This window comes from Topomyia yanbarensis, chromosome 1, assembly GCF_030247195.1.
Source record: "Topomyia yanbarensis strain Yona2022 chromosome 1, ASM3024719v1, whole genome shotgun sequence".
In the NCBI taxonomy this organism is placed as follows: domain Eukaryota; kingdom Metazoa; phylum Arthropoda; class Insecta; order Diptera; family Culicidae; genus Topomyia; species Topomyia yanbarensis.
The window spans coordinates 79,314,764-79,328,636 of NC_080670.1; the positions used below are offsets into that span (position 1 = coordinate 79,314,764).

Consider the following 13,873-nt stretch of genomic DNA (forward strand, 5'->3'; position numbering starts at 1 on the left):
ATTGCTACAAAAACTAAATGACCCCCCTAATCTTACGAAAATAATATTATCCCCTTGCGTAGATATATAAGATAGCTATAAAACCGCATTAGTTTCATTTTAAAAAAATCAATATGTAATCCCCTAGTTTTAAGCAATTTAAAATATAAAACAAAACAAAATTGGCATCTTTAAGCTAACGCAACGTGCCTTATCAAATAAACGATTTGAATAAAAAAAAAATTACAGCCATTTGATTTGTATTACATCATCCAAAAATCTTTTCTGAATCGATAAGTTAAGCTTTGCCTTTCAAGCACTGATCTTTTTAATTTCTAATTAGACTTTGGAGAACTGACAAATTCAATACTCAAGCTTGGTGTTTTCGCAATCTGAAATTCTATTAAAACAATTTCGTTCATATTCTTCCTAAGTATATGTCGTGGTACATACAAAGTAACTTGAGGTCCTACAATCGGCCAATAACGCCCCAGATTGAATCCGTTGATAAACACAACGCCTTTACCCCAACCAGTAGGGTTTAGGTATGTATCGCAAATATCTGTTTTATTTATTTCAAATGTGCCAAAATATAATGTTGGACCACGTTGCATAGGTAGACCTTCTAAAAAAATGCTTTTTTGGAGGGATGCTGTTTATCTTCTTGTACTCTTTGTCTTATAAAATCGCTAATTTTTTCGATATTATCTAATGGTATTCCAGTCATGGTCCAGTTTTGAATCCTTTGTGTGTTTATGAAAACAGCGCCCAGCAAACCCTTAAAATCGTTGGGTATACCAAAATTGATGCGACCTTCATTTTCAACGATGATTTGAAGTTGTATTCCCAATCCTAGGCTTATTGGTAGTGTGTTTATAGCATTTTGTCTGAATAAAGTGCCTACGAATATCTGGAATAAACCAATATATATATATATATATATATATATATATATATATATATATATATATATATATATATATATATATATATATATATATATATATATATATATATATATATATATATATATATATATATATATATATATATATATATATATATATATATATATATATATATATATATATATATATATATATATATATATATATATATATATATATATATATATATATATATATATATATATATATATATATATATATATATATATATATATATATATATATATTAGTTGTATAATCGTAAGTAAAGAATAGTAATTGATTACGTCACACTTAATCATGGCGGGTCATGAAAATCCTGTTAGGTCCGGTGCGAGACAAGTAATATTTCGTAAGACAAAATTTGTGAATTACAGAATCCACAAAAATGTAAGCTTTATCACATGCTTTCTCAACCGTCAGTTTCAGAGGATCAGTTTTTATGTTTTGTGGGATCAACGCTTCATAAAGTACTAGTTCAGAGTATTGATTTAGTGCTTCAAACGAAAGTGGATTGATGTTGAATACTTCTGGGGATGCTATCGCTTGCAAAACGTTACTGTTCAGTATAGTATCGACGGGTATCAGTATGATGGAATCTATTGACATTTTACAAGCTGTAAAATTGATTAAGGGTAATGATATGCTTACTAACGAACCAAACATGTATGTTCTTAAAGAGAAATTCCAGCCAAAAACACATAAGACAGAAACTGGGTACTCAGGTAGATTAAAATCCTTATTATCAGGAAAACTAGAAATAAATATAAATTGAAGCATTTCAACGGCTAGTATCCGATACGTTGGAAACCGCTTTTGGGTTTAAACCTGGAGTCGAATGTTCTGGACCAAAATGATATGAGCATGTTTAACAACCACCACTATCCCATGAAAAAAACAGTGTTGCCACAACTATTTTTAATTTGTATTTACATAAGTTTACGAATATATTCATTTGCTGGGATACTCCACACGAAGCGATCGAAGACAGAGCAAACATAAAATCGACATACACAGAATAGAACTAATTTCGGAGCAATTGTTTATCTAGGGTCAATACATAGGAATCCAAATTTTGTGTCGATTGAACCACCCTTCGGTAAATGAGATAACCCTTTATTTTGACAAATTGTCAAAAACCTTTTTGCCTTTCTCAATAGAAAGGTATTGCAATTGCTCTGAAAACCGACTTTTTAACGGAGGCCCGGAGGGCCGAGTGACATATACCATTCGATTCAGTTCGTCGAGTTCGGCAAATGTCTGTGTGTGTGTATGTATGTGTGTGTGTATGTATGTGTGTGTGTATGTGCGTCTGTGTGTGTGTACGCGAACACAATCTCACTCACTTTTCTCAGAGATGGATGAACCGATTTTTACAAACTTAGTCCCAAATGAAAGGTGCAACGTTCCCATAGGCTGCTATTGAATTTCTAATGGATCCGACTTCCGGTTCCGGAATTACAGGGTGATGAGTACGATCACGCAGAAAATGTCGATTTTAAGAAATTCTGCAATGAATGTATAATGGTGAAAAATTTTCCAAAATGTGACCACAACTGCTTCGATTTGTAGTACTAGGTCATTAACAGCCATTCAAAGTCTCTTTGGTCACATTGGCCACCATCATCGGTTCCGGAAGCCCCGGCGGAAGTATCCAAATTCAGAATAATAGTCACATCGGTTTCTCGGAGATGGCTAGACCGATTCGGCTAAACTTGGTCTCAAATGAAAGGTATTGCGTCCCCGTAAATGGCTATTAAATTTTATCCCCAACCGACTTCCGGTTCCGGAGTTACGGGTTGTGGCGTGCGATCACATAGCAAATTGTGATTCAAACCGATACCCCGATGGAAGCAAAAAAGGTAAAAATTTCGCTAAAATGTCTCTCAAATAACTTAACTTTGCAGTTCTAGGTCACCGACGGCCAAACAAACTTTCGTTGACTACATTGACCACCATAGACGGTTCCGGAAGTGCCCGGGAAAAGCGGCCATCTTTCATAACTAGCAAACTCATATCAGTTTCTCGGAAATGGTTGGGCCGATTTTCACAAACTTAGTCCCAAATGATAGCTCTATTATCCCCACAGATGTCTGTAAAATTTCGCACGGATCGCTTGTATGGTTCCGGAAATATAGACTGAACGGTCCGGTCACACATGAAATTCCCATATAAGCCGGAACTCAAAATTTTTTTCAAAGGGGGGACCCCATGAAATTTCAAAAATCGAATTCGTATTTTTGATGCCAAACATCTTTAAAATGCATGAAACGTCGAGATTTTATGTTATCACGAAATTTTTTTTTTTTGGAAATCGACTTTTTGGGACTTTGCCGATTTTGCACCTTTTTGCCTTTCTCAATAGAAAGGTATTGCAATTACTCTGAAAACCGACTTTTTAACGGAGGCCCGGAGGGCCGAGTGACATATACCATTCGATTTAGTTCGTCGAGTTCGGCAAATGTCTGTGTGTGTGTGTATGTATGTGTGTGTGTATGTATGTGTGTGTGTATGTGCGTCTGTGTGTGTGTACGCGAACACAATCTCACTCACTTTTCTCAGAGATGGATGAACCGATTTTTACAAACTTAGTCCCAAATGAAAGGTGCAACGTTCCCATAGGCTGCTATTGAATTTCTAATGGATCCGACTTCCGGTTCCGGAATTACAGGGTGATGAGTACGATCACGCAGAAAACGTCGATTTTAAGAAATTCTGCAATGAATGTATAATGGTGAAAAATTTTCCAAAATGTGACCACAACTGCTTCGATTTGTAGTACTAGGTCATTAACAGCCATTCAAAGTCTCTTTGGTCACATTGGCCACCATCATCGGTTCCGGAAGCCCCGGCGGAAGTATCCAAATTCAGACTAACAGTCACATCGGTTTCTCGGAGGTGGCTAGACCGAATCAACCAAACTTAGTCTCAAATGAAAGATGTTGCGTCCCCGTAAATGGCTATTAAATTTTATCCCCAACCGACTTCCGGTTCCGGAGTTACGGGTTGTGGCGTGCGATCACATAGCAAATTGTGATTCAAACCGATACCCCGATGGAAGCAAAAAAGGTAAAAATTTCGCTAAAATGTCTCTCAAATAACTTAACTTTGCAGTTCTAGGTCACCGACGGCCAAACAAACTTTCGTTGACTACATTGACCACCATAGACGGTTCCGGAAGTGCCCGGGAAAAGCGGCCATCTTTCATAACTAGCAAACTCATATCAGTTTCTCGGAAATGGTTGGGCCGATTTTCACAAACTTAGTCCCAAATGATAGCTCTATTATCCCCACAGATGTCTGTAAAATTTCGCACGGATCGCTTGTATGGTTCCGGAAATATAGACTGAACGGTCCGGTCACACATGAAATTCCCATATAAGCCGGAACTCAAAATTTTTTTCAAAGGGGGGACCCCATGAAATTTCAAAAATCGAATTCGTATTTTTGATGCCAAACATCTTTAAAATGCATGAAACGTCGAGATTTTATGTTATCACGAAATTTTTTTTTTTTGGAAATCGACTTTTTGGGACTTTGCCGATTTTGCACCTTTTTGCCTTTCTCAATAGAAAGGTATTGCAATTACTCTGAAAACCGACTTTTTAACGGAGGCCCGGAGGGCCGAGTGACATATACCATTCGATTTAGTTCGTCGAGTTCGGCAAATGTCTGTGTGTGTGTGTATGTATGTGTGTGTGTATGTATGTGTGTGTGTATGTGCGTCTGTGTGTGTGTACGCGAACACAATCTCACTCACTTTTCTCAGAGATGGATGAACCGATTTTTACAAACTTAGTCCCAAATGAAAGGTGCAACGTTCCCATAGGCTGCTATTGAATTTCTAATGGATCCGACTTCCGGTTCCGGAATTACAGGGTGATGAGTACGATCACGCAGAAAACGTCGATTTTAAGAAATTCTGCAATGAATGTATAATGGTGAAAATTTTTCCAAAATGTGACCACAACTGCTTCGATTTGTAGTACTAGGTCATTAACAGCCATTCAAAGTCTCTTTGGTCACATTGGCCACCATCATCGGTTCCGGAAGCCCCGGCGGAAGTATCCAAATTCAGACTAACAGTCACATCGGTTTCTCGGAGGTGGCTAGACCGAATCAACCAAACTTAGTCTCAAATGAAAGATGTTGCGTCCCCGTAAATGGCTATTAAATTTTATCCCCAACCGACTTCCGGTTCCGGAGTTACGGGTTGTGGCGTGCGATCACATAGCAAATTGTGATTCAAACCGATACCCCGATGGAAGCAAAAAAGGTAAAAATTTCGCTAAAATGTCTCTCAAATAACTTAACTTTGCAGTTCTAGGTCACCGACGGCCAAACAAACTTTCGTTGACTACATTGACCACCATAGACGGTTCCGGAAGTGCCCGGGAAAAGCGGCCATCTTTCATAACTAGCAAACTCATATCAGTTTCTCGGAAATGGTTGGGCCGATTTTCACAAACTTAGTCCCAAATGATAGCTCTATTATCCCCACAGATGTCTGTAAAATTTCGCACGGATCGCTTGTATGGTTCCGGAAATATAGACTGAACGGTCCGGTCACACATGAAATTCCCATATAAGCCGAAACTCAAAATTTTTTTCAAAGGGGGGACCCCATGAAATTTCAAAAATCGAATTCGTATTTTTGATGCCAAACATCTTTAAAATGCATGAAACGTCGAGATTTTATGTTATCACGAAATTTTTTTTTTTTTTTGGAAATCGACTTTTTGGGACTTTGCCGATTTTGCACCTTTTTGCCTTTCTCAATAGAAAGGTATTGCAATTGCTCTGAAAACCGACTTTTTAACGGAGGCCCGGAGGGCCGAGTGACATATACCATTCGATTCAGTTCGTCGAGTTCGGCAAATGTCTGTGTGTGTATGTATGTGTGTGTGTGTATGTATGTGTGTGTGTATGTGCGTCTGTGTGTGTGTACGCGAACACAATCTCACTCACTTTTCTCAGAGATGGATGAACCGATTTTTACAAACTTAGTCCCAAATGAAAGGTGCAACGTTCCCATAGGCTGCTATTGAATTTCTAATGGATCCGACTTCCGGTTCCGGAATTACAGGGTGATGAGTACGATCACGCAGAAAACGTCGATTTTAAGAAATTCTGCAATGAATGTATAATGGTGAAAAATTTTCCAAAATGTGACCACAACTGCTTCGATTTGTAGTACTAGGTCATTAACAGCCATTCAAAGTCTCTTTGGTCACATTGGCCACCATCATCGGTTACCGAAGCCCCGGCGGAAGTATCCAAATTCAGAATAATAGTCACATCGGTTTCTCGGAGATGGCTAGACCGATTCGGCTAAACTTGGTCTCAAATGAAAGGTATTGCGTCCCCGTAAATGGCTATTAAATTTTATCCCCAACCGACTTCCGGTTCCGGAGTTACGGGTTGTGGCGTGCGATCACATAGCAAAATTGATTCAAACCGATACTCCGATGAAAGCAAAAAAGGTAAAAATTTCGCTAAAATGTCTCTCAAACAACTTAAATTTGCTGTTCTAGGTCACCGACGGCCAACCAAACTTTCGTTGACTACATTGACCACCATATATAGTTCCGGAAGTGCCCGGGAAAAGCGGCCATCTTTCAAAATTTACGAACTCACATCAGTTTCTCGGAAATGGTTAAGTCGATTTTCACAAACTTAGTCCCAAGTGATAGCTATATTATCCCCACAGATGTCAATAAAATTTCTTACGGATCGCTTATATGAGTCCGGAAATATAGACTAAACCTTCCGGTCACATATGAAATTCCCATACAAGCCGGAACTCAAAATTTTTTTTCAAAGGGGGGACCCCATGAAATTTCAGAAATCGAATTCGTATTTTTGATGCCAAACATCTTTAAAATGCATGAAACGTCGAGATTTTATGTTATCACGAAATTTTTTTTTTTTGGAAATCGACTTTTTGGGACTTTGCCGATTTTGCACCTTTTTGCCTTTCTCAATAGAAAGGTATTGCAATTACTCTGAAAACCGACTTTTTAACGGAGGCCCGGAGGGCCGAGTGACATATACCATTCGATTTAGTTCGTCGAGTTCGGCAAATGTCTGTGTGTGTATGTATGTGTGTGTGTATGTATGTGTGTGTGTATGTGCGTCTGTGTGTGTGTACGCGAACACAATCTCACTCACTTTTCTCAGAGATGGATGAACCGATTTTTACAAACTTAGTCCCAAATGAAAGGTGCAACGTTCCCATAGGCTGCTATTGAATTTCTAATGGATCCGACTTCCGGTTCCGGAATTACAGGGTGATGAGTACGATCACGCAGAAAACGTCGATTTTAAGAAATTCTGCAATGAATGTATAATGGTGAAAAATTTTCCAAAATGTGACCACAACTGCTTCGATTTGTAGTACTAGGTCATTAACAGCCATTCAAAGTCTCTTTGGTCACATTGGCCACCATCATCGGTTCCGGAAGCCCCGGCGGAAGTATCCAAATTCAGACTAACAGTCACATCGGTTTCTCGGAGGTGGCTAGACCGAATCAACCAAACTTAGTCTCAAATGAAAGATGTTGCGTCCCCGTAAATGGCTATTAAATTTTATCCCCAACCGACTTCCGGTTCCGGAGTTACGGGTTGTGGCGTGCGATCACATAGCAAATTGTGATTCAAACCGATACCCCGATGGAAGCAAAAAAGGTAAAAATTTCGCTAAAATGTCTCTCAAATAACTTAACTTTGCAGTTCTAGGTCACCGACGGCCAAACAAACTTTCGTTGACTACATTGACCACCATAGACGGTTCCGGAAGTGCCCGGGAAAAGCGGCCATCTTTCATAACTAGCAAACTCATATCAGTTTCTCGGAAATGGTTGGGCCGATTTTCACAAACTTAGTCCCAAATGATAGCTCTATTATCCCCACAGATGTCTGTAAAATTTCGCACGGATCGCTTGTATGGTTCCGGAAATATAGACTGAACGTCCGGTCACACATGAAATTCCCATATAAGCCGAAACTCAAAATTTTTTTCAAAGGGGGGACCCCATGAAATTTCAAAAATCGAATTCGTATTTTTGATGCCAAACATCTTTAAAATGCATGAAACGTCGAGATTTTATGTTATCACGAAATTTTTTTTTTTTTTTTTGGAAATCGACTTTTTGGGACTTTGCCGATTTTGCACCTTTTTGCCTTTCTCAATAGAAAGGTATTGCAATTGCTCTGAAAACCGACTTTTTAACGGAGGCCCGGAGGGCCGAGTGACATATACCATTCGATTCAGTTCGTCGAGTTCGGCAAATGTCTGTGTGTGTGTATGTATGTGTGTGTGTATGTATGTGTGTGTGTATGTGCGTCTGTGTGTGTGTACGCGAACACAATCTCACTCACTTTTCTCAGAGATGGATGAACCGATTTTTACAAACTTAGTCCCAAATGAAAGGTGCAACGTTCCCATAGGCTGCTATTGAATTTCTAATGGATCCGACTTCCGGTTCCGGAATTACAGGGTGATGAGTACGATCACGCAGAAAATGTCGATTTTAAGAAATTCTGCAATGAATGTATAATGGTGAAAAATTTTCCAAAATGTGACCACAACTGCTTCGATTTGTAGTACTAGGTCATTAACAGCCATTCAAAGTCTCTTTGGTCACATTGGCCACCATCATCGGTTCCGGAAGCCCCGGCGGAAGTATCCAAATTCAGACTAACAGTCACATCGGTTTCTCGGAGGTGGCTAGACCGAATCAACCAAACTTAGTCTCAAATGAAAGATGTTGCGTCCCCGTAAATGGCTATTAAATTTTATCCCCAACCGACTTCCGGTTCCGGAGTTACGGGTTGTGGCGTGCGATCACATAGCAAATTGTGATTCAAACCGATACCCCGATGGAAGCAAAAAAGGTAAAAATTTCGCTAAAATGTCTCTCAAATAACTTAACTTTGCAGTTCTAGGTCACCGACGGCCAAACAAACTTTCGTTGACTACATTGACCACCATAGACGGTTCCGGAAGTGCCCGGGAAAAGCGGCCATCTTTCATAACTAGCAAACTCATATCAGTTTCTCGGAAATGGTTGGGCCGATTTTCACAAACTTAGTCCCAAATGATAGCTCTATTATCCCCACAGATGTCTGTAAAATTTCGCACGGATCGCTTGTATGGTTCCGGAAATATAGACTGAACGGTCCGGTCACACATGAAATTCCCATATAAGCCGAAACTCAAAATTTTTTTCAAAGGGGGGACCCCATGAAATTTCAAAAATCGAATTCGTATTTTTGATGCCAAACATCTTTAAAATGCATGAAACGTCGAGATTTTATGTTATCACGAAATTTTTTTTTTTTTTTGGAAATCGACTTTTTGGGACTTTGCCGATTTTGCACCTTTTTGCCTTTCTCAATAGAAAGGTATTGCAATTGCTCTGAAAACCGACTTTTTAACGGAGGCCCGGAGGGCCGAGTGACATATACCATTCGATTCAGTTCGTCGAGTTCGGCAAATGTCTGTGTGTGTGTATGTATGTGTGTGTGTATGTATGTGTGTGTGTATGTGCGTCTGTGTGTGTGTACGCGAACACAATCTCACTCACTTTTCTCAGAGATGGATGAACCGATTTTTACAAACTTAGTCCCAAATGAAAGGTGCAACGTTCCCATAGGCTGCTATTGAATTTCTAATGGATCCGACTTCCGGTTCCGGAATTACAGGGTGATGAGTACGATCACGCAGAAAACGTCGATTTTAAGAAATTCTGCAATGAATGTATAATGGTGAAAAATTTTCCAAAATGTGACCACAACTGCTTCGATTTGTAGTACTAGGTCATTAACAGCCATTCAAAGTCTCTTTGGTCACATTGGCCACCATCATCGGTTCCGGAAGCCCCGGCGGAAGTATCCAAATTCAGAATAATAGTCACATCGGTTTCTCGGAGATGGCTAGACCGATTCGGCTAAACTTGGTCTCAAATGAAAGGTATTGCGTCCCCGTAAATGGCTATTAAATTTTATCCCCAACCGACTTCCGGTTCCGGAGTTACGGGTTGTGGCGTGCGATCACATAGCAAAATTGATTCAAACCGATACTCCGATGAAAGCAAAAAAGGTAAAAATTTCGCTAAAATGTCTCTCAAACAACTTAAATTTGCTGTTCTAGGTCACCGACGGCCAACCAAACTTTCGTTGACTACATTGACCACCATATATAGTTCCGGAAGTGCCCGGGAAAAGCGGCCATCTTTCAAAATTTACGAACTCACATCAGTTTCTCGGAAATGGTTAAGTCGATTTTCACAAACTTAGTCCCAAGTGATAGCTATATTATCCCCACAGATGTCAATAAAATTTCTTACGGATCGCTTATATGAGTCCGGAAATATAGACTAAACCTTCCGGTCACATATGAAATTCCCATACAAGCCGGAACTCAAAATTTTTTTTCAAAGGGGGGACCCCATGAAATTTCAGAAATCGAATTCGTATTTTTGATGCCAAACATCTTTAAAATGCATGAAACGTCGAGATTTTATGTTATCACGAAATTTTTTTTTTTTGGAAATCGACTTTTTGGGACTTTGCCGATTTTGCACCTTTTTGCCTTTCTCAATAGAAAGGTATTGCAATTACTCTGAAAACCGACTTTTTAACGGAGGCCCGGAGGGCCGAGTGACATATACCATTCGATTTAGTTCGTCGAGTTCGGCAAATGTCTGTGTGTGTGTATGTATGTGTGTGTGTATGTATGTGTGTGTGTATGTGCGTCTGTGTGTGTGTACGCGAACACAATCTCACTCACTTTTCTCAGAGATGGATGAACCGATTTTTACAAACTTAGTCCCAAATGAAAGGTGCAACGTTCCCATAGGCTGCTATTGAATTTCTAATGGATCCGACTTCCGGTTCCGGAATTACAGGGTGATGAGTACGATCACGCAGAAAACGTCGATTTTAAGAAATTCTGCAATGAATGTATAATGGTGAAAAATTTTCCAAAATGTGACCACAACTGCTTCGATTTGTAGTACTAGGTCATTAACAGCCATTCAAAGTCTCTTTGGTCACATTGGCCACCATCATCGGTTCCGGAAGCCCCGGCGGAAGTATCCAAATTCAGACTAACAGTCACATCGGTTTCTCGGAGGTGGCTAGACCGAATCAACCAAACTTAGTCTCAAATGAAAGATGTTGCGTCCCCGTAAATGGCTATTAAATTTTATCCCCAACCGACTTCCGGTTCCGGAGTTACGGGTTGTGGCGTGCGATCACATAGCAAATTGTGATTCAAACCGATACCCCGATGGAAGCAAAAAAGGTAAAAATTTCGCTAAAATGTCTCTCAAATAACTTAACTTTGCAGTTCTAGGTCACCGACGGCCAAACAAACTTTCGTTGACTACATTGACCACCATAGACGGTTCCGGAAGTGCCCGGGAAAAGCGGCCATCTTTCATAACTAGCAAACTCATATCAGTTTCTCGGAAATGGTTGGGCCGATTTTCACAAACTTAGTCCCAAATGATAGCTCTATTATCCCCACAGATGTCTGTAAAATTTCGCACGGATCGCTTGTATGGTTCCGGAAATATAGACTGAACGTCCGGTCACACATGAAATTCCCATATAAGCCGAAACTCAAAATTTTTTTCAAAGGGGGGACCCCATGAAATTTCAAAAATCGAATTCGTATTTTTGATGCCAAACATCTTTAAAATGCATGAAACGTCGAGATTTTATGTTATCACGAAATTTTTTTTTTTTTTTTTGGAAATCGACTTTTTGGGACTTTGCCGATTTTGCACCTTTTTGCCTTTCTCAATAGAAAGGTATTGCAATTGCTCTGAAAACCGACTTTTTAACGGAGGCCCGGAGGGCCGAGTGACATATACCATTCGATTCAGTTCGTCGAGTTCGGCAAATGTCTGTGTGTGTATGTATGTGTGTGTGTATGTATGTGTGTGTGTATGTGCGTCTGTGTGTGTGTACGCGAACACAATCTCACTCACTTTTCTCAGAGATGGATGAACCGATTTTTACAAACTTAGTCCCAAATGAAAGGTGCAACGTTCCCATAGGCTGCTATTGAATTTCTAATGGATCCGACTTCCGGTTCCGGAATTACAGGGTGATGAGTACGATCACGCAGAAAATGTCGATTTTAAGAAATTCTGCAATGAATGTATAATGGTGAAAAATTTTCCAAAATGTGACCACAACTGCTTCGATTTGTAGTACTAGGTCATTAACAGCCATTCAAAGTCTCTTTGGTCACATTGGCCACCATCATCGGTTCCGGAAGCCCCGGCGGAAGTATCCAAATTCAGAATAATAGTCACATCGGTTTCTCGGAGATGGCTAAACCGATTCGGCTAAACTTGGTCTCAAATGAAAGGTATTGCGTCCCCGTAAATGGCTATTAAATTTTATCCCCAACCGACTTCCGGTTCCGGAGTTACGGGTTGTGGCGTGCGATCACATAGCAAATTGTGATTCAAACCGATACCCCGATGGAAGCAAAAAAGGTAAAAATTTCGCTAAAATGTCTCTCAAATAACTTAACTTTGCAGTTCTAGGTCACCGACGGCCAAACAAACTTTCGTTGACTACATTGACCACCATAGACGGTTCCGGAAGTGCCCGGGAAAAGCGGCCATCTTTCATAACTAGCAAACTCATATCAGTTTCTCGGAAATGGTTGGGCCGATTTTCACAAACTTAGTCCCAAATGATAGCTCTATTATCCCCACAGATGTCTGTAAAATTTCGCACGGATCGCTTGTATGGTTCCGGAAATATAGACTGAACGGTCCGGTCACACATGAAATTCCCATATAAGCCGGAACTCAAAATTTTTTTCAAAGGGGGGACCCCATGAAATTTCAAAAATCGAATTCGTATTTTTGATGCCAAACATCTTTAAAATGCATGAAACGTCGAGATTTTATGTTATCACGAAATTTTTTTTTTTTGGAAATCGACTTTTTGGGACTTTGCCGATTTTGCACCTTTTTGCCTTTCTCAATAGAAAGGTATTGCAATTACTCTGAAAACCGACTTTTTAACGGAGGCCCGGAGGGCCGAGTGACATATACCATTCGATTTAGTTCGTCGAGTTCGGCAAATGTCTGTGTGTGTGTGTATGTATGTGTGTGTGTATGTATGTGTGTGTATGTGCGTCTGTGTGTGTGTACGCGAACACAATCTCACTCACTTTTCTCAGAGATGGATGAACCGATTTTTACAAACTTAGTCCCAAATGAAAGGTGCAACGTTCCCATAGGCTGCTATTGAATTTCTAATGGATCCGACTTCCGGTTCCGGAATTACAGCGTGATGAGTACGATCACGCAGAAAACGTCGATTTTAAGAAATTCTGCAATGAATGTATAATGGTGAAAAATTTTCCAAAATGTGACCACAACTGCTTCGATTTGTAGTACTAGGTCATTAACAGCCATTCAAAGTCTCTTTGGTCACATTGGCCACCATCATCGGTTCCGGAAGCCCCGGCGGAAGTATCCAAATTCAGACTAACAGTCACATCGGTGTCTCGGAGGTGGCTAGACCGAATCAACCAAACTTAGTCTCAAATGAAAGATGTTGCGTCCCCGTAAATGGCTATTAAATTTTATCCCCAACCGACTTCCGGTTCCGGAGTTACGGGTTGTGGCGTGCGATCACATAGCAAATTGTGATTCAAACCGATACCCCGATGGAAGCAAAAAAGGTAAAAATTTCGCTAAAATGTCTCTCAAATAACTTAACTTTGCAGTTCTAGGTCACCGACGGCCAAACAAACTTTCGTTGACTACATTGACCACCATAGACGGTTCCGGAAGTGCCCGGGAAAAGCGGCCATCTTTCATAACTAGCAAACTCATATCAGTTTCTCGGAAATGGTTGGGCCGATTTTCACAAACTTAGTCCCAAATGATAGCTCTATTATCCCCACA

At 40.0% G+C, this 13,873-nt stretch overlaps 1 protein-coding gene across 2 annotated transcripts in view; it reads right to left on the reverse strand.

The window, feature by feature from the left end:
* Positions 1 to 252: 252 nt before the first annotated feature.
* LOC131678003 (beta-galactosidase-1-like protein) overlaps positions 253 to 13,873 on the reverse strand; it is a 333,431-nt gene continuing 319,810 nt past the window's right edge. The window contains exons 8-9 of one of the 2 annotated variants that reach the window (XM_058958112.1): positions 1,302 to 1,543; positions 253 to 889 (exon numbers count right to left, since the gene is read on the reverse strand). In XM_058958112.1, coding sequence (XP_058814095.1) covers positions 605 to 889; positions 1,302 to 1,543 — 527 coding nt within the window. In that variant the 3' untranslated portion in view covers positions 253 to 604. The remainder of the gene's footprint in view (positions 890 to 1,301; positions 1,544 to 13,873) is intronic. The other variant, XM_058958114.1, reaches the window with a different exon arrangement.